Source organism: Lentinus tigrinus, assembly GCF_003813185.1.
Source record: "Lentinus tigrinus ALCF2SS1-7 unplaced genomic scaffold L226scaffold_95, whole genome shotgun sequence".
Classification (NCBI taxonomy): Eukaryota; Fungi; Basidiomycota; class Agaricomycetes; order Polyporales; family Polyporaceae; genus Lentinus; species Lentinus tigrinus.
The window spans coordinates 1-18,544 of NW_027138004.1; the positions used below are offsets into that span (position 1 = coordinate 1).

At 57.2% G+C, this 18,544-nt stretch overlaps 7 protein-coding genes across 7 annotated transcripts; 4 read left to right on the forward strand and 3 right to left on the reverse strand.

Annotated features, from left to right (window-relative positions):
* Positions 1–117: 117 nt before the first annotated feature.
* L226DRAFT_541180 (uncharacterized protein) lies at positions 118–1,707 on the reverse strand. Its single transcript, XM_067682026.1, has 3 exons — positions 969–1,707; positions 654–905; positions 118–598 (listed from the first exon to the last, which is right to left on the reverse strand). Exons 1-3 carry the CDS (start codon positions 1,609–1,611, stop codon positions 231–233), a joined length of 1,263 nt encoding a protein of 420 aa, XP_067528351.1. The 5' UTR covers positions 1,612–1,707; the 3' UTR covers positions 118–230.
* A 174-nt stretch (positions 1,708–1,881) lies between these two features.
* L226DRAFT_541181 (uncharacterized protein) lies at positions 1,882–5,189 on the reverse strand. The gene is made up of 4 exons (XM_067682027.1): positions 5,159–5,189; positions 4,971–5,102; positions 4,348–4,906; positions 1,882–4,296 (listed from the first exon to the last, which is right to left on the reverse strand). The coding sequence occupies exons 3-4, from the start codon at positions 4,865–4,867 to the stop codon at positions 2,015–2,017; spliced, it is 2,802 nt and encodes a 933-aa protein (XP_067528352.1). The 5' UTR covers positions 4,868–4,906; positions 4,971–5,102; positions 5,159–5,189; the 3' UTR covers positions 1,882–2,014.
* A 1,015-nt stretch (positions 5,190–6,204) lies between these two features.
* L226DRAFT_401285 (uncharacterized protein) lies at positions 6,205–7,304 on the forward strand. The gene is made up of 2 exons (XM_067674571.1): positions 6,205–6,241; positions 6,293–7,304. Exon 2 carries the CDS (start codon positions 6,437–6,439, stop codon positions 7,070–7,072), a length of 636 nt encoding a protein of 211 aa, XP_067528353.1. The 5' UTR covers positions 6,205–6,241; positions 6,293–6,436; the 3' UTR covers positions 7,073–7,304.
* A 231-nt stretch (positions 7,305–7,535) lies between these two features.
* Positions 7,536–11,194, forward strand: L226DRAFT_576956 (kinase-like protein; the record flags this gene model as incomplete). Its single annotated transcript, XM_067685481.1, has 12 exons — positions 7,536–7,706; positions 7,824–7,976; positions 8,025–8,294; positions 8,344–9,048; positions 9,152–9,388; positions 9,451–9,556; positions 9,614–9,778; positions 9,830–10,045; positions 10,116–10,286; positions 10,342–10,606; positions 10,671–10,858; positions 10,920–11,194. The coding sequence occupies 12 exons, from the start codon at positions 7,536–7,538 to the stop codon at positions 11,192–11,194; spliced, it is 2,922 nt and encodes a 973-aa protein (XP_067528354.1).
* Positions 11,195–11,309: 115 nt separating this feature from the next.
* On the reverse strand, positions 11,310–12,627 carry L226DRAFT_401358 (uncharacterized protein). Its single transcript, XM_067674573.1, has 3 exons — positions 12,038–12,627; positions 11,761–11,977; positions 11,310–11,705 (listed from the first exon to the last, which is right to left on the reverse strand). Exons 1-3 carry the CDS (start codon positions 12,480–12,482, stop codon positions 11,591–11,593), a joined length of 777 nt encoding a protein of 258 aa, XP_067528355.1. The 5' UTR covers positions 12,483–12,627; the 3' UTR covers positions 11,310–11,590.
* Positions 12,628–13,301: 674 nt separating this feature from the next.
* On the forward strand, positions 13,302–15,359 carry L226DRAFT_541184 (DEAD-domain-containing protein). Its single transcript, XM_067682028.1, has 6 exons — positions 13,302–13,564; positions 13,623–13,822; positions 13,875–13,992; positions 14,044–14,345; positions 14,400–14,720; positions 14,783–15,359. The coding sequence occupies exons 1-6, from the start codon at positions 13,315–13,317 to the stop codon at positions 15,185–15,187; spliced, it is 1,596 nt and encodes a 531-aa protein (XP_067528356.1). The 5' UTR covers positions 13,302–13,314; the 3' UTR covers positions 15,188–15,359.
* A 1,103-nt stretch (positions 15,360–16,462) lies between these two features.
* On the forward strand, positions 16,463–18,544 carry L226DRAFT_401392 (uncharacterized protein). Its single transcript, XM_067674574.1, has 3 exons — positions 16,463–16,821; positions 16,872–17,660; positions 17,744–18,544. Exons 1-3 carry the CDS (start codon positions 16,680–16,682, stop codon positions 18,076–18,078), a joined length of 1,266 nt encoding a protein of 421 aa, XP_067528357.1. The 5' UTR covers positions 16,463–16,679; the 3' UTR covers positions 18,079–18,544.

Genomic DNA, 18,544 nt, shown 5'->3' on the forward strand with positions numbered 1-18,544 from the left:
TATGTCGATTGTCGACAAGAGTTTTTCTCAGAGCTCTTTGGCCCACAGGGCCGCGACTCGCGACCAGCTCCGAGGCGTGGTGAGTAGGATTGAAGTCAAAGCCAAAGCCTCGAGGTTACCGCGCCGTAGGACACGTCAAGCAATCGGCAAGCACTCGATTGACTGAAGACGGCATAGTATACACAGCTGGTTGATGCTAGTTGACACGGCGAGGGTACTATTCGCGCTCCCTAGGCCTTCTCTCGCAGAGCCCTGAGTTCCCCTGCGAGGCTCTCCAACTGCTTCCGCTGCATCTCCATCATCTCTCTGAACATCTCGCGCTCTCTCTCGCGCTCCTTCTCGAGTTGCTCGCGCTTCTGCTCGAGCAGCTCCCGTTCTCGTTTAAAGGCTTCTGCGGCCTGCTGGAGCTGTCCCTTCCACATCGCGCGCTCCTGCTCGAGCTGTCCCTTCAGCTGCTGACGCTCCTGCTCGAGCTGTCCCTTCAGCTGCTGACGCTCCCTCTCGAAGTTCTCAGTGTGGACTGCAATCTGCTCCTTGAGATACTTCACTTCTGTCACCAACTCCGGGATGGTCCTGATTCCGGGCTCAGTCCATTCCTCTATATGTCGATTGCATTAGCGCAGTTCATACACCACATATAACGAGTGACTTACTTGAGACTTGGCTCACATGCGTTCTGCGCGCGGATGAACCCCCACTCGATGCGATAGAAGCAAGAGGAGAGTGCGGTCGCGATGCGGACTCGTGTCGCTGCCGCGGCGAGCGCGAACGATCTGCGGTAGGCTTCGCTCGCTGTCGCGGCGACGAAGCTTCGTCCGTGCCGCCTTCGTGGTCGGTGGTGTGCCCATCCGAGGCAGTCTTCTCGACGCCAGTCGGTAAGGTTAGAGGAGCACCGACATGGAGGGCTAGATGATTCCCGGATCAATGTCGGCAAGTATGAGAAAGGTCGACAATGAATGCTTGCTCACCGTTCTCTATGACATCGCTGGTGAGCTCCATGCTCATATAGTCTTTCCAGAGCTCGAGGAGGTCAGGGTCCTCATATCCCGATCCCGCTAAGTGGAAGAGTTTGGCGTTTGCGGCTGCGGCATCCGAAGACTTGAGTTCAGGTTTGGGCGCGGACTTTACGCTCTCCGCAATTGCGGCGAGGAACGTCTTCAATCTGTGGTGACGATGTATGTCGGGGAAGGCGTTTTCTAGCTCGACAAGCTTATCTGCTATCGCGCTGAACTTGTGCAGATTCTTGCTCGCAGGATGAGCGGCGATCTCCTTGACGATTGCTCGCACGTCGACAAGGATCCACTCCTCGACAGCTTCGTCAGATGGGTCGACACCAAAATGCTCGAAAGCCTTGGTGAGGAGACGATCGAACATGGCTATCCACTGTTCACTTGGCTCGTCTGCAGTCACAAGTTTCGCAGAGAGCTCGAAGCGCATGAACATAGCCCACCGCTTAGTGGGGATGTTGACATCGGGCCAGAAGGCGCGCATTGGAACTGGATCCTCGCCTGTCCAACGATTCCAGAGCGTGGAAGCATCTGGACAATCCTGAAGCAGGAGCAGGGAGGAATTGGCAGCACGAGACATGGAAGTATTGGCAGAATGAGACATGACTCTGGAACGCCGAGGAGTGCGGCGGATGCTGAAGAGATGCGGAACGCGTCGTTGGAGGTGGCTCAGGTGGAAAGAGGGATTGTGAGGGGAGTGAGGGCATTTCGAGGGGTTTATGAGGGGTCGAGGCAGTGTGCTCATGGCGATGTCGATGTCGATGGTCGATAAGAGATCTTCTCGGAGTTCTTTGGCCCACAGGCCAGCTGCTAGGCGTGGCGGTGAGTAGGACCAACTGAAGCCTTGAGGTTACCGCGTGCCCGTCGAACAATACCCACGTGACCGTGTCCGCGTTGGTCCCAGCGCTCCGCTGGTCATGGCGCTAGCGGCATTCCCATGAGCCCATGCATCATCTTATTGTTCACAATCAGGACAGAACTGCGACATGGTAAAGAAGTTTGCCAATTCAAGCAATCTGGAGCTGCATCATGTAGACCTCAGACAACAGAGAAGGCCGGTTAATCTTATTCCTCTCGAGCTCATGCGGACGCCACGCCAAAGGTCGGATGTTCCCCGGCGCGCCGTACTCACAAAGCAAGGGCCCATCCTCTTCCGACCAATTGTCCAAGCCGACCCCATTCCGGAGGACCGCAGCGCAAAGGGCCGACCTGTCGCTCGGCAGCTCCGAGCCCAAGAAGATCAGCGAATCGAATGTCGAAACCGCGATAGGGCACTGCAGAGTGACGGTGAAGGTTGAGTCTGAGGCGCGGTGGGAAATGAGGACGTCCATCTCCCGCCGCGAGCCGTCTCTGCACTCTGGAGGCACAGACTGCGGGGCCTCGAACGAGGCGATGCCGTACTCGCCCACCAGCCCATCTTCCATACAGACAGCCATGCTCCCACTGGCCCCTCCGTCTCTGCCACGATGCTCGTAGGTCTGCGTGAGGCTCCTGGGGGCCCAAGTGAACCCAGGGATGCTGAGCTTGGGTATCGGCAGAAAGGGAATATGCGACGGCATCAGTTGGAGCTGTAGCAGCCCTGCCTTCATCCGCCTCTCTGCTGCGTCTGGGCCGGTGATGGAAAGTAACGCCTCCAGATCAAGCGATAGAAGACTGGATATCGAGACCAGCTCATCCTCCCAATTCGACGTCGACCGGTTCTGCAGCAGCCAGCTGACGTCGCTGACTGTGTACTCGTTGCCCGGTTCCTTATGGTCAGCACGGAATGCGAGCAGGGGGACGTGAGGCCTATAGGCTTCCAGGTAGAGCAACTCGAGGCCGGACGACATCTTCTCGGCGTCTGGTTTCTCCGCTAGCTCGCGAGTGAGCCTTTCGGACTCCTCCGCGATATCGATAGGGCCATCCGCGAACTCGAAATAGAGCTGGGGAGCGAGAACACCTTCTTGCAAGGTCCAGATACGTCGAACCCAGCCAGAGGTCGCGATGCGAAGCAGGTTCACCTCCCATGTCTGCGACAGTGAGCACTCGGTGCGGATGCATTCCTCCACGACGAGGACCTTGGCAGCCTCCCGGTACGTGTTGGCCATGAGCTTGATGGCCCGCTTACGAAGATGCTTAACCGCGGGAATGCAGAGCGCGTCGATCCAGAAGGCGCCGCTTTCGGGCAGCAGCTGTGTTGCCAGCGCCGAGATGCGCGCGACCTGACATGCGGGCAGGCCGGCCTCAGAAGTGCTCCCCAAACCATCGGCCCAGACGTGGGAAATAGCGACGTAGAAGCCCTCGATGGCAGGAAGGGCTTGGAGTTTGGTGCCGTCGAACATGAGTACGGGGAACGACCCTCCGTCTACGTCCTCCAGGATGGATGAGATGTCGTCGAGTGGTGGGACGACATACTCGCAGTTGCAGGAAGGGTCGACGTCGGCAGGGACATAAGTCTGCTCATCGATGACGTACAAAGCGCAGGACTCCTTCGTGCAGTTCTTGTGCTCGTCGGCGGAGCGGCGTATGTGGGGCGGTAAACGGACGAAATTGGAGATGAGGGCAAGGTGTCCATGGATTGCCATGAATTGGGATTGGATGGCGTTGGGGCACCAGCCAGCGTGTAGCATCCTCTTCTCAAAGGACTCGATGGTGGCTGAGTAGAGGGGGCGATGGGTGTCCCTCGTCTGCTCGTACACCTCCATGATGATAGGGTCTGCGGGCCAGACAGAATGCGCGTGACCGCATAGCACGACCACCAGCATTGCGACGGACCCAACGATGTCAAGGACCTCGTCTTCCTCGTAACCCGCTCGGAGAAAGATACTGAGACCCTTGCGCACCTCTTCGTCGAGGGCTCCCAGGGCACGCTTTAGCAGGAGTCCGACTTGTCGTCCCCGTTCTTGGCGATCGTCGTCGCTCGACCACCGGTAAGCCTGCATGAACGGGACCCAGTTGGATATGAAGCGCAGAAGCCGCGCACCCGAGAGCACGAGCCCGGTCTCGCTCACTCCGGGTATGAGGAATAGTTCCTCTGGTATCTTCATGGAAACCACAGCCTCGAGGAGGCCATAGGTCATCGCGCTCAGCCAGAGCGCAGCGTCGTCGCGTAAACTCGCAGTCGCTGTACGGCGGATCTTCGTGTAGGTCGATAGGTTGAAGCAGAAGGGGTAGCCGTCGTGGGGAAAACCGAGCCATTGGATATCGACGGGGTATCCGTATGAGGATCGCGAGATGCGGATCATGAGGTCTTCGTCGCTCAGGCTGTCGAGTGCATCTGCTGTAGGTACCTGCCCGGGCGAGTTCGAGTCTGCGATTGACATGTTAATTTTTGCATGGAAGTAACGAGGATGTTACTCGCCTACAGGCTGAGCCGCGAATGCCTCCTGCAGCGAGCCACGGGACCAGGGCATGGGAGACCACGTAGTCCGCGTCCTGTTGCGACTCTCGTCCTCCCACAAAGAGGATACCAGATCCAGGAAGGCGGCCTGGTACAGTCGCTCTCCATCGTAATCGGGCTGTTCTTTCCGCATATTGCAGGTTTCGTGGTACTTGCCCGATCCCGGGGCGCTGTTACGGTTCACGCCGACCATGTGGAGCATACCAACGATGATGAAGTCGAGCATCGAGTCTGGAGAGAGCTCCACGTCGAATTGGACCCGTCGCCCTTCCGGGATGGTGGATTTGTCCGTCAGGCGGTTGACCAGGGTACCAAACGCTGGGTGCTGATTGGATAGCGGTGCTTGATATGTGCCGAATACGTCGCATGTGAGCGCGGAGGGAGGGTAGGTCGATTGCAGGTGCTCGATGGCCTCCAGGTATAGCTTGTAATAGAGGTCGGAGCTGGGTATGCGGAATACGAAATGCAGCTCAGGGACCATCCACGACCATGTTAATTCCACGATCTCTTCGGCTCGTCTCTTAGGATGTTCGAGTGAATAAGTTTCCCATGCTGATGTATGCATGGTCGTGGCGGGAACGTACCTTTCCGATAGCTTTGTCGGAGACCCTGCCCGGGGTGGGCACGGCTTCGTCATGCTTAGGAGTTGCAGGACGGTCATTGGTGATCGCCACCGCTAGAGAGGGTGGAGGATGCAGCTCTCCGCAAAATACGTACTGTGGAAAAGGGATTTGAGCGTGTGCTGGGCATCGAGGGACGATCATGTACTGACCATCTCCTGAACGCGTGGCTTTCGATCGGGCGAGGGTTCAGAAATCTTGGAGGCTGCGAGGGCATACTTATATATATGACAGATGGACGCGCAGAGTTCAACTAGCACGGATTAGCAATCAAGAATCAGCGAAAGGAAGATATGAAATTGTGTGGTCAAGCAGTGTGCATTAACACACTACCAGTTCTACCAGTGCTGCCGGCAGAACGCCAGTGTGACAGAGGCCTTGAATTGGCTGCACTGCATTATGCCGTCTGTAGGAAGTTGATGGTAGTTCAGATAGAATTGCAGAACGCGTACGCGGCTGCGCGGAAATTTCCAATGAGGCTGTTCTGAGTGAGTTCTGACGTTGTGGAGGTCGAATTGGCGCCAGCGCACAGGCAGCATCAACTCAGCTCAGCGGTGAACTGCTATTATTTCGTCTCGTGAGACTCACCGCAAGCCACGTAGGCCGAGTTCGGTTCTCCTGCTGAGCTACTCAAGAACAATGACGGTCTCTTTAGCACGCTGGTCAACGAGAGCAGGGACAGGGACACGTTACGAGCCATCGCCGACAGGAGCACCGACGCATAGATTGATCTCCAAGGGTCGTGTAGACACAGCTGGCGCCCACGACGTCAGAACATCCTCGTTGGGAATTTTCGCGCCGCGGCGTTTTGGAATGTATCCTATCTGAACTTCTCGTCGTCTTCCTACAGACGGCATGATTCTCAGCCCGTTGGGGGCTGTTGCATTGAATGCACTGGCCGAACTCGAGGCCTCTGCACTGACGCAGTCGCTGGTAATGTGCTGCGCTGCCTGACCGAAGTATTCTTTTCGTTGATTGTTGATTGCTAGTCGAACTCTGCGCGCGTGCGCGTCCATGGGTCATATACATGTATGCTGCCGCAGCGTGAGCGGCTGAGCCTCCAAGAAGCAAGTACCACGGAACCTGATATATGCGGAAAGAACAGAGCGACTACGAAGGAGAGCAACTGTTACGAGGCCGTCTCCTTGCGGGAGTACGAGAGCCGCACCAGGACGCGGACTACGTGGTCTGGTCCCTTGGCTCGCTCCAGGAGGCAATCGCGGTTCAGCCAGTAGGCGAGTAACATCCTCATAAGTTACATGCAAGAACTAACATGTCAATCGCAGACTCGAAGTTGCCCGGGTAGGTACCCACAGCAGATGCACAGCCTGAGCGACGACGCTGCGCTCTGGCTGCGCGCAATGACCTGAAGATACCAGAGGAACTATTCCTGGTACCCGGACCTACATACGTCACTTCGCAGACGAGCAATGAAGGAGTCCTGCGCTTTGTACGTCATAGATGAGAAGACTTACCTGGAGGACGTAGACGGAAGGACCTTCCCCATGTTCGACGGAAGCGGGTCCTGCCATCGAGGGCTTCTACGTTGCCACATCGCACGTCTGGGCGTGTCAGATCTCGGCGCCGGCAACACAGCTGCTGCCCGAAAGCGGCGCCGGCAACCAGCTGCTGCCCGAACGCGGCGCCTTCTGGATCGACTGGCTCTGGTCAAGTACCCGAACGCTGCCTCCGACTGGACCTTCACGGTCTTTCTGCGGTGCCGGATCGCGGTCTCGTCATTCGCTTCGCTGATCTTTCGGATTCCAACTCGACAGATCGGCTCTCTGCGCTGCCGTTCCCCGAGATGGCCGCTGGTCGGACGAGGGAGTTCGTCCCGCCGCGACTTGCTGAATGCTCTCGGCGACGCATGCTCACTGCATACTTCCCCAGCTCCCTCTTTATTCTGCTACGATGATGCTCACCTCGACGACACAGAAGATCCAAACGGTGTTCAGCGTTGTGGCGACAAACGGGATTTACCGCGACGTGCACGGCGCATCAAAGTCGCGTTCAGCGGGCGTGTCACTGTCTTCAAGTTCTACCATCCACCTCTCTCAGTGTACTAGGCTGATCCATGCATTTACCCACTGGCACGGCACGTCTATCCCCAAGACACGGTTGTTTCTTCCGTGATCGCGAACACCACACGCCTTGCCCTCATCCCGACGCGCACTCGGACTCCCTGCGACCGAGCAGACTGGGGACGTCTTCAAGAAAGCACGATACATGTTTACCACATCTGCGTCACGGTGACGGTGCGACTCTTCGGACGCGAGTTCTCGCTCGCTTCGCGGTGCGTCCAAGTTCCCCTCAAGCTGCCTCCACGTCGTCCAGCACGTCCTGCACGTCCATACCCGTCACTCGCAACTCTTCACTGTGGGGTCCGTTCGTCGGCGCGCTGGGTATATATATGCTGCTCTTGCCCGCCGACCCAACTTCAACCACCCTTCTCCCTCTTCTCCCTCTTCTCTCTCTTCTCTCTCTTCTCTCTATTACCCTCCTCCTCCTCGTCATTCTCGTGCTGCTGCGATGGCATCTCCCCGTCCACGCACGCTCTCCTTTTCGGTCCCTCCCGTCATTGCAGCACCCACTCCCCAGCACCCTGACCCGTCTGCACGCCACATAACCCAGCTGCCCAAGTCAACGGGGAAGAACGCAGTCCCCGTGGAGCAGGCAGAGGGATATGCTAGAAGCCGCGATGTGAGTCCTTCATCCTCTTCCTTCCCTCTTCCCCTCCGCCCTCTTTCGACGCGTACCCGTCAACACTTTTGCGCATATGCGTCCATCACTGTCCCATCGCTGACTCGTCTCTGACAGCGCGTAGCAGAGGCCGCGTTGAACGTCCTCGGCCTAGGCGCCCACGAGCTCCTGGCAGTCAGCGTCGACGTCCTCAGGTTTGCGCCCATATTCGGTCTCCAGGAGGCAGCAAAGACGCTGCTCGATATCTGGGATGCGCTCAAGCTTGTCAATGTGAGTGCCGCACACTCGGCTCGCTTCGTTTACTGACGTCCGCGCCAGATCAACCGCCTGGCATGCCTCCGGCTGACGGAACGGTGCGCGACCGTGCTCATCGCCATTCGCGAGGACATTGCAGAGGCCGGCGACGATGTCGCCATCGAGCTGCAATCGCCGCTGGCCCGGCTCGTTGAGTCGTACAAGGAGGTTCACCGGTTCCTGGAGAGGCAGAGCCAACGGTCGTTCCTCAAGCGGTATCTGCAGCGAGAGGAGATCCAGCGTGCATTCGTGGGGTGCCACAACAGCCTGACGGACGTGTTGGGCATGTTCAATGTGCGTCATGTCTCCTTGCGCGGTACTTCTGCTGACATGGCCAAAACAGACGTCGGTTCAGATCCGCACTCTGAAGCAGGTGGTCGCGGCGGGGCAACAGCGACAGCAGGACATGCAGGCGATCCTCGACTCGATCCAAGAACGTGCCCTTGAGCCCCCGGCGGGATCGCTCCTGCTCACCACGGAGCCCACTTTAAACCACGACCAGGTCCTCACACAGCTGCAGACCGTCACAGCGAAGCAGGATGAGCTGGACGCGGCGTTTGACGCAGAGGACCTTCGGCAGCAAATGCGCAGCGCGCTGCAGGCGAACAGCGATGTGGAGATGATCCGCACTCTCGAAGTCAGCCGCGACCAGATGCCCGAGGCAATCAAGGCGCTGCAGCGCGCTCTCGAGCAGAAGGCTGATGATACTGCGGTCGACCCAGAGAACCCGCAGATGCTCAATCCCCCGCCGATGGTCAGGGATGGGAGCAACGCGTCGTCGGACTCGGCAAGGAGCCGCCGCTCGTCGCATACCTTGCGGGACACGCTCGACCAGGAGTTCATGGAGACAGGCATCGACGCGATGCGGCGGCTGAGCGGGGTAGAGGTGCCGCTGCCCAGCTGGACGATCACTGACTACGAGGTGGTCCGGGGCGAGAAGATTGGTATGGGAGCCTTCTCGGACGTGTACGAGGGCAAGTGGAGGAACCAAGTGGTGGCGATCAAGAACCTCAAGCTGGCGACGCCGCAGGCGCTGTTCGTGCGCGAGGTGAGTGTCCGGCTTGCGAGTCTCTCTTTGCCACCGTCGGCTTGCGATGCAGATGCATCTGGTGGGCGACTGTGTACTGATTTTCGCTCGATCCCTGATGCAGGTCTCAATCTGGAAGACGCTGCAGCACCCGAACGTCCTCGGGCTCTTCGGCGCGTGCTCCGCATCGAGCGACCCTCCATGGTTCTTCGTCAGCCCGTACCTGAGGAACGGGAGCCTCGTAACGTACCTGAGAAGCCGCCAGTCGCTCGGTACTGTCGACTTGCTGAGGATGGTCCACGAGATCGTGAAGGGGATGGCGTATCTGCACAGCAAGGACATCTTGCATGGTGATCTGAAGGTGCGTCGTCTGCCGGCGAATTTGCGCAGATATTGAGTTTAACGTGATTCCGGGTTTGACAGGCTGTGAACGTGCTGGTGAGCGACGAGCATCACTGCGTCATCTCCGACTTTGGGCAGAGCGAGATTAGGTCGGAGGCGTATCGGATGAGCGGCTTGCACTTCTCTCGTACGTACTCGTGTTCCATGTTGTTGACCGACTTTCCGAGACTGACGGCGAATGCAGATGGGACCCTCCGCTGGCAGGCTCCTGAAGTGATGTCCGGCACCAGCGGACTGACAAAGGCGGTCGATGTGTATGCATTCGCGATAACCTGCGTGGAGCTCCTCACCAAGGGCGCGCTGCCTTGGCCCATGGCCGACGACGACGCCGTCCGGCACTTTGTCGTCCGTATGTTCTCACAATATATTCTTTGGCGACATACTGACAGCCGTTTATCAGACGAGAACACGCGCCCCGAACCGCCATCCGAGTATCGCTGGTCCCAGCAATTCATCTCGAACATCCTCCGCGCGTGCTGGAACCAGTGCCCGGATTTGCGGCCGTCATTCAAGGTGGTCGAGGAGCGCGTTCGGGAACTGCGTGCGCAATATGGCGGAAATCTGGAGGCTGGTTCGGAGGAGTTGCCGCAACCTATCCCTCCGCCGCTCCTTTCGTGTACGTCTCCTCTCTTCGTCCATCTGCCCATGACTTGGATGTTCAAGTTGACCTGAAATTTACTTGACAGCGAACACTGCGGAGGTTGACACTGCACAGGTCTTGACGAGGTGCAGCAGTCTCGCATCCGAGTTCGAGTTCCGGAGGCCCGTCTCGCCTCCGCCGCGGGATGAGCACGCGCGAATGGTGCGGGACGAGCGTCGATACAGGATGCTGCTCCAGCACAAGTTCGACTCGGCATGTAAGCCCCTCGACTTTTTTTTGTGCGGATGGTTAGATGTCGATGACCTGTACAGTGACGCTGCCGCTGTGGAGTCCTTCGAAAGTCGATGTGGGCGCAGTTGGCTACCACAACAAGCGCGGAGGTGGCAAATTCGTTACGCTCTTCAACGCGTTTGAGCCTGGGAGTTCGTCAGACGTGCGCACGAAGGGCATACCGTCGCTTACCTGTTTTGGCGACCGTGGAAGCCACTGGCAGAAAGGGCAGCCCAGCGTCACGCAGCGTGGTGGTGCTATTATTTCTATTGTGTCGTCGTGGCTCGGCGCACGCAACAAGTATGGGTAAGTCTTACCACCGGGTTTGAATTCATGAGCGGCTTGGATGCTGATGAGGATGCCCCCGCAGAGAACGGTACTCGATGCAGCTTTGTGCGGGTCGCAAGGCCGCCCATCTGTTTACTCAGTCCACGACTCACCGATACATCGGCTCCAAGAACATCCCCCTGGTGAAGCAGTGGTTCAAGGACAACATCAACACCATCCTTGCGATCTACGGTGACGAGCACCGGCTCTCAAGGGAGGATGTCTACCTCGGTGTGTTCTCTCATTCTCATCTTCCTGCTTGGCCTGTGTTGATTGACTGATCTGGTTGCAGTCATTGGTACACTCGATGCGAAGGAATACGCACTGTTTGTCAGCCATGAGCACTCGAGCACTGAGGTCCTCTTCGACGCATACTCTGCACCAAAGGTTGGCCAGCCGTGGGGCGAGCTCACGTTCAAGGCGACTGGGTCAATGTACCAAGAGCCAGAGGTAGAGCCGCAATACACCAAGAAGGTGTCAAACTTTGAGGAAGATGGTTGTTGGGACTGTGTCCTTCTTGCGCGGTTGCGGTTCAAGCCTGATGAGGCAGAACCGATGCATCTGTAGATGTAGATGGGAACGTTGACAGCCTCTTGTATATACCATGTGATGACTAGCAGCTCGAATCCAGCAAACTTGGCTCTTCCTCCTTTGTTGTACGACTGAGCTTCAAGTTCATTTTGACGCTCTCTCTTGACGTCTGATCGTGATTGCGCATGCTCTATGATACATACAACGGGCTGGTCCTACTCGATTCCCTGAGGGGAGTCGATGACATCGGCAATGCTACATGAATACTAGAGGCCACCCAATGCCCCGCCAAACCCGGCCTGATGGAGAACGGTAGACACTGCCGCATGCACTCGAAGCAGGGCAGAATTCGGTACGGGTATCGGTGTGCCGGATGCGACAACCTTGTCTCTCCCCAGCAGCCGCTCCAAGAACCCCCGTGGTGCCGACATGCTATGATCGGCGAAGGTAATATACGCCTCCGATTCTCCAGCTTGGTTCCCAGGCGAGTCGCACATTGCCGCGGGAGGATGCGTGAACATCTTCACCTGGTATCACGGTTTGATGTCTGCACAAAGACGTCATCAGCAGGTCGTTCAGACAACAGTATCTGCACAACATACCTCTGTAGGTAGCAAAGTCCAATCCATATGTGCAAAAGCCCTGCTCTCCACGCCGTCAAGCAAGAAACTATTCTCAGGGCCGTGCAACGCGTCCAAGTCGGACAACTTGATGATGCGGAGGGCGGTTGAAGGACACTCACCTGGTTCAGCAAACTCGGTTGGTTGGCTGAACCCATCCTGATCGGCGGCTGGTGAGTACTAGAACTGGACATGAGACCTGTAGGATGGAATAAGTATCAGCGAGAACACATCAGGAATAGAAGAAAGGACCACATACTCAGGCTCAACAACGTCGCCGACCATCGCTTCGCGAGATCATTGAGCTCGCGGTCTAGGCGCTCCAGCTGAACCCGCTCGGGTTCATCAAGGAACGCCGCTGCGTACTCGTCGGCAAATCCGCCAGCCCGCACTAATCTCTGCCGAGACATATCGCCGCGCGCGTGAGGAGTTGAGTGCGGCCGCGGCCTCGTACATCGCCTCGATGACGCCTTCTGCCGTAACCTCTGAGGCGTCCCCGACGGACGACCAGAACTTTGCAATCCTGTCGAGTGACGTGCACGGAAGTCGATTGCGTAGTCGGAGACCGCGCTGTCGAAGATCATCTTGCCGGTGACGACGCGCCGGTACTTGGGGCTGGTACGACGAGGGCGACAGGTGGCAACAACGACCGAGTTGTCGCTGCCGTTGCAGGCAAGAGCGTCGATGTCGTGCTGTGGCTGCATGAAGGGCGATTACGGCGGTAGCGGTAGAGTGAAGAAGTCGGACTATGGTGAGTGCTTATTTATATGCAGGACGGGAGAGGGGGTTACGAACTGGACCGGTGACGGAAGGACAGCGGGTGAGACGGCTATTTCCCCGGGGACTATCCGCGCAGATCATGATGCGGTGCAACAGAGGCTGTGTATGTGTGGGGTTGGGTCAGTGTTGGTGCGGATGCAAATGGACGACTCGGGGTTACATACCCATAAGCAGCATCGGGGGATTCGGCGGCCTGTGCGGCGCATTCGAATGCAGGAGGGGCGCATGCGGGTTCGTCCAGTGAAGTAAGCGTCGCTGGGTGCCCTACGAGGGACTCTTCTCAGCCTGATTCTAGGTATGCCGTCGGCAAACTACGCAGGAGGTCGGTGGAGAGGACGCCCAGGACGGTGCACGCTGTCTGTCCTACGTCTGCGAGGCGGACGAAATGGGTGACGAGCTTCGCGGCGATGCCGAGGACGATGACCACCGCCTGCGGGAGCTGAGTGAGGTTATAGTAGAGACCGTCGTGACTCTCCGGCGGCATGCTCTCCAAGTTCCAAGGGCGAAACCCCGTGAGGCAGCCGCCATGTCGTTTTCAACGGCGGGCGGGCTGAGGAGGAGCCGCCCATGCCAGCGAAGAGAGCAGTGTGGAAGGAGATAGAGAGGCTGAGCAGGGAGCAGGATGTGGCCGCGCGACGCGTACAGCGGACAAAGGCGCGCGCTCACACCGGCTGGTCCGGCCCGCGTGGTCGCAGTCGCGTTCCGAAAACTTGAAGGCGGCGGATTGTTCGCTGCGGCTTGCTACAAGTCGCCATGATGATTTCTAGCTCTAGTAGCTGCACTTCCGCGTCCGCATTCTCCTCTCTGGACCTTTCAGAACGCACTGCCAACGCGCTCGCAACCATGGGATACACCAAGATGACTGCCGTCCAAGAAAAAACGATCCCGCTCCTCCTCGCTGGAAAGGACGTGATGGGGGCTGCCCGTACTGGTTCTGGCAAGACCCTGGCATTCCTTGTTCCTGCCATCGAACTTTTGCACAGATTGAAGTTCAAGCCTCGTAATGGTGTGTACTTCCCGTCTCCCACTCCCCATCCGCGCCTTGGCTCAGACTGCGACCGTAGGAACAGGCGTAGTTATACTCACCCCGACCCGTGAGCTCGCCCTGCAAATATTTGGCGTCGCCAAGGAGCTCATGGCGAATCACACACAAACCGTGGGCATCGTTATGGGCGGCGCGAACAGGAGGGCCGAAGCAGAGCGATTGGCCAAGGGGGTCAACTTACTCGTTGCCGTACCCGGACGATTGTTAGATCATCTGCAGGTGCGTTCCTCATCCTCAGCAGCTCCCAACACATCCGCACGAGTTGTTCCAGAACACCAAGGGCTTTGTCTTCCGTAACCTACGTTCACTTGTCATCGACGAAGCCGACCGTATCCTCGAGGTGGGCTTCGAGGAAGAAGTCAGGAAGATTGTATCCATTCTACCGAGCGGTGCGTAATAAGACCCGGATGGCGAGAATCTCTCGCTGATATCTCGCATAGAGAACCGGCAAACGATGCTGTTCTCCGCCACCCAGACCACGAAGACGCAGGATCTGGCGCGGATATCCCTTCGACCAGGGACCATCTCCGTTGACGTCGACAAGGAGGCCGTGGCGAGCACAGTCGCGACGCTCAGCCAAGGATACATCGTTTGTCCTTCTGAACAGCGATTCTTACTGCTCTTCACTTTCTTGAAGAGGCATGCGAAGAAGAAAATTATTGTGTTCTTCTCGAGTTGCAACTCTGTCAAGTATCACGCGGAACTGCTCAACTATATAGACGTTCCGGTGCTCGACTTACACGTGAGTATCTGACCATCGCATCTGTGCCATATACTGTACTGACTGTCGTCTCAGGGCAAGCAAAAACAGCAGAAGCGCACAAACACTTTCTTCGAGTTCATCAATGCCGACTCTGGCATTCTCCTGTCTACAAATGTGGCTGCGCGCGGTCTCGATATCCCCCACGTCGATTGGATCGTTCAGTACGATCCCCCTGACGATCCGCGGGACTACATCCACCGGGTAGGACGCACAGCGCGTGCCGGGAAAGCTGGGCAGAGCCTTTTGTTCCTCCTCGAGAGCGAGCTTGGGTTTCTCCGTTATCTCCAGGAGGCCAAGGTCCCCCTGAACGAATATTCTGTTGCTTCGCACCGCGTCTCCCAAGTCCAGACCCAGGTTAGTACACACAAGTTCTCGTGACACTCGAGTTAATCTAACGAGCGACGCGTGACGGGCAGCTGGAGAAGCTCCTGCAGGGCAACTACTACCTGTATCGTTCCGCCCTCGAGGGCTACCGGTCCTATCTGCATGCGTACAACTCGTACGCGAACAAGAAAATCTTCGATATTAACGCGCTCGACCTTCAGAAGGTCGGCAAGTCGTTTGGGTTCGTGACGCCGCCCAAGGTGTCGATCGCTCCGTCTCCGGGCTCCGGCTCGAACGTCCCCGGGAGGAAGAGGAAACGTGGAGACTCGCACCTGGAGTCCGACTCCGAGGAAGAGTCCGGGGACGGTGAGGCCGCCTCTGCCCCAGGTCCATCACGTACGCATAGTAAGGCGCGACAGATCGAACAGCTTGGCAGGAAGAAGGTTGCGAAGCAGCACTTCAGGAAACAGTCGGTAGATGGCGGATGGAGCCGCTAAATTCATTCCGCGTCCGTGTCGGTGCTCGGCTCTTGTGCAGTTATGTATGTTGTGTAGATTCATGTATCGTCGTCATGTGTAGTAGTATTTCGCCTGGGCCACACTATGGCTGGCTCCCGTTCAAGCTTGCAGTTGCATGCACTGGAACATAGTCTCGGAAGTATGCACGTTCCTCGCTCTTCGTTGTTCATGAACGTTCATGCACTAGTTGTCTGCCTCGACGTTACCTCTTCAATTCCCGCCTGGCAAAAGTACGATAGCAGTATGTTAGTAGTTTGCAGTACTTACTCGCAGCGGGCCCGGGCTAGCGCGCCACAGGACCGCGTAGCGCCAAAGACCACTGGTGGCTCTCCTCTTGTTCTTTCCCGTCGCTCTCAGAGAGGTCTACCACGGAATCTGGAGCCGTAATTTTCAACCTAGTCTCTGCACTTTTCGACCACTGAAAGTCATATCGCTTCCTGAGCTTCGACACCTTCTCCATCGCCGAACTGTAGAAATGAACCCCGGACTCCGTCTGAATCTCTTCTCTGTTTGCCCGGCCAGGTCGATGGATAGCTCGCGCGCATGTTCAAGATGGATTCCTCCACGGGTATCGTTGTTCACTTGGCCGCGGACAAGAACCTGATGATGGCGACGCTCGCAATGAACTTGAGTCTTGAAGGATCTTATTTCTGGTGCGTGTCCCTTGAGCTGTAACGCAAGATTGGCCTTGAAAGTTCATGCCACCACAGTCCCTGTCGCGGTGTTCATCCTAGGACGATGTGCTCCTCAGTTCTGAAATCTTGCCGTCTTCTAGGATTGTTGCCGGTACCGTACACGATCCAATGGTCCGTCGTACCTGCCAGTGTTCGCACGAGACGGCTTCCGCATCATGTCTTCTGTGCTCAAGGGACGCCTCCTGCCACTCTCTCACCCCCTCTCTCACCACTCTCTGATAATCACGCGCCTTGTGAATGCTTCCCTTGCGCGGTTGGACAGATCGATCGTATCCACAGGACTATGAGATAGTACCGCTTCGTCGTAAGTACATAATATAATCACGACTATTGCTGCTGAACGCTGAACTCCAGAAATAGCACCGTCGTCATTGTCGCAGTTGCTAGAGAAGTGGTTGGGACAGGTACCCGTTGCCCGACATATCCATCCGGAGAGGCGCTTCTGGCTTCTCGAGACGGGTGTCTCCCACGGTCGGAGGCAATTTCGGGTTGATATCTTGTGATCACTGCATAGGGAAGATGAGAACCTATTGCCCTATTGCATCTTCTCGAGTCGTACCAGGACCTCACGCCCACCGCCCAGCAGCGATCATCATGACCGGCGAGGGTGCAATGCAATCAATCAATATTCCTAATGTCCCCGCTCGACGTGTTCTCCTTCTAGCCCCTGATAACCCCGTCTCCATACGAGTGGCCCATTTCTTCTCTCCCCCCGGACTCGTCGGTGCACATCGCTCTGCATCCTGTCCCCGGTTCTGCGAACTCATGCGCGGACTATGCCTACTCAGGAAATAGACGACAATGACCCGTCGGTGCAATACTTCTCCGGCTGGAGCCAGGATAATTCACCAGGGTCCTCCCACAACACCCTGCACGGTCCTTCTACCGCGGGTGCAACAGCGAGCCTCTCGTTCTCTGGTGAGTACGCGAAGTATTCGTTCGGGACAACATGGCTCACTGGCGCACAGGGACGGGAATAGAGGTCCATGGCGTCGTCAGACCTTCGCAGCAGAAACAGTCTCAATCACTGCAATTCCTGATCGACAAAGGATCGCCCACCAATTTCGCCTCGCACCCCGTCGGCCAACAGACCAATGCGCAACTGTACAGATCTCCAGCTCTCCAACCGGGGACCCACACGCTGGAAATTGTGAACCAGCTTTTCTCGGGCGATCCTGTGGTGTGGCTGGACTTCTTCGTCGTCAGCTCCTCGCAAGACCCAGACGGTCCACAGCAATCTACCACTGTGCCTCCCCAAAATTTTCCGGGGCCAATCACAACCACCACGCATGATTCCGAACCCGTACCAACGCATGACACGTCCTCCGCCGACTCTTCTTCTGCTTCTGTCTCTACCTCAGCGGCCGATGTGTCTGGCACACAGTCTACGCAAACTTCCTCCTCGATATCACACTCTAGTCCGGCCTCTGAGGCATCAATCTCCAGAGCGTCTGGCACTAGTACCGGACCCCCTTCCCAAGGCTCAACATCGCCGGGCTCCAACGCAGGAGATCCATCCACCACGTATAGTACACTTGCAGATCACTACCCCTCGACCACCCGAAGCCCGTTCACTTCTTCCTCCACACCTTCTGGACCCAACCCGGTGACGCCGGCCACTACTGCTATGGCTCATGGTGCAAATCATCCGAACGTCGGTGCCATTGTGGGCGGGGTCATCGCTGCTCTCGTTGTCCTGCTGCTGCTCGTCTTCGTCTACTGGAGACGGCACAGGAAGCCTAGAAGACATGGTTCAGGTGAGCGATGCACTTCCTTCGTTGGAGCCAAAATATACATACCAAGTGCCACGCATCTGCTGACGGCCAATTTCTGTGTCCAGCTATCTTCTATCCGTTCACCATGGCCAAGGATGAAGAACGGGTTGTAGACGACAAGTTCGAGGTGGGCACAATCGCGACGACCGCCGAGGGCGTCGTGACTACGTGGAACCCGGAGAGGCTCCAGGTCCCCTCGCGATCGCCGAACACGCACGTCCAACCACCACGGCGCAAGCCGGTGCCCGTTGACATCCCGCCGGATGACGTCTCCGTCTCCTCCCCCACCACCGCCGTCGCATCGCGCCCGGTCTCGTCCAAGCCGCTGATGCACCAGTCGGCGTCCGCTGCCTCTGTAGACACTGCCGACGTCTCCAGGGCTTCTTGGCATGCCCTCTGAGCGCACCGGATAAGCGGGGGCTGGAGACATTTCGGGGTCATGGTATGCGTGCCATCTTTACTTTACGACGACATCCGACAGCCACGGACAATTGGCTTGTACTCTATGCTCTTGTTGGAAGCCGTTGGATGACTGACTCGGACCACATGCCTGCAGTTGTTCTATTTCAAACCCTCTTCACTCGGTGACTGTTGTTCATCCTGCTTTCATAATGTGTATCGCAAGATGACGCAATGTACGAGGTGTAATTTTGCGTACAAGTATGTCTTTGCGTCATTTTGATCTTCGGGTTGGGTATAACGGACGTGCCTGCGGAGCTTTGAGTCCGCCCGTGCCTCCGACCACCCACATCCCAGCTATCAGCACTACCGTCTCATAGCATCCAAGGCTGGTTCCACCACCTCCGCCCTCAACAGTCGAAACCAAGACGTGTCGGCAGACGATAATTCCGGCAGGAGCTTGGGCC

Bases quoted from the DNA above. Each gene is read 5' to 3' on its own strand.
- L226DRAFT_541180 (XM_067682026.1), bottom strand. From the start codon at position 1,611: ATGTCTCATTCTGCCAATACTTCCATGTCTCGTGCTGCCAATTCCTCC. The intron at 906-968 runs GTGAGCAAGCAT...GGAATCATCTAG, and splicing joins CAGCGATGTCATAGAGAACG to CCCTCCATGTCGGTGCTCCT. The intron at 599-653 runs GTAAGTCACTCG...ATCGACATATAG, and splicing joins GCATGTGAGCCAAGTCTCAA to AGGAATGGACTGAGCCCGGA.
- L226DRAFT_541181 (XM_067682027.1), bottom strand. From the start codon at position 4,867: ATGGTCCCTGAGCTGCATTTCGTATTCCGCATACCCAGCTCCGACCTC. The intron at 4,297-4,347 runs GCGAGTAACATC...TGTCAATCGCAG, and splicing joins ATTCGCGGCTCAGCCTGTAG to ACTCGAACTCGCCCGGGCAG.
- L226DRAFT_401285 (XM_067674571.1), top strand. From the start codon at position 6,437: ATGAAGGAGTCCTGCGCTTTGTACGTCATAGATGAGAAGACTTACCTG.
- L226DRAFT_401358 (XM_067674573.1), bottom strand. From the start codon at position 12,482: ATGCAGCCACAGCACGACATCGACGCTCTTGCCTGCAACGGCAGCGAC. The intron at 11,978-12,037 runs GTATGTGGTCCT...TCCATCCTACAG, and splicing joins GGCGACGTTGTTGAGCCTGA to GTCTCATGTCCAGTTCTAGT. The intron at 11,706-11,760 runs GTATGTTGTGCA...GTCTTTGTGCAG, and splicing joins GGACTTTGCTACCTACAGAG to ACATCAAACCGTGATACCAG.
- L226DRAFT_541184 (XM_067682028.1), top strand. From the start codon at position 13,315: ATGATTTCTAGCTCTAGTAGCTGCACTTCCGCGTCCGCATTCTCCTCT. The intron at 13,823-13,874 runs GTGCGTTCCTCA...GAGTTGTTCCAG, and splicing joins GATTGTTAGATCATCTGCAG to AACACCAAGGGCTTTGTCTT. The intron at 14,346-14,399 runs GTGAGTATCTGA...CTGTCGTCTCAG, and splicing joins TTCCGGTGCTCGACTTACAC to GGCAAGCAAAAACAGCAGAA.
- L226DRAFT_401392 (XM_067674574.1), top strand. From the start codon at position 16,680: ATGCCTACTCAGGAAATAGACGACAATGACCCGTCGGTGCAATACTTC. The intron at 16,822-16,871 runs GTGAGTACGCGA...ACTGGCGCACAG, and splicing joins AGCGAGCCTCTCGTTCTCTG to GGACGGGAATAGAGGTCCAT. The intron at 17,661-17,743 runs GTGAGCGATGCA...TTCTGTGTCCAG, and splicing joins GCCTAGAAGACATGGTTCAG to CTATCTTCTATCCGTTCACC.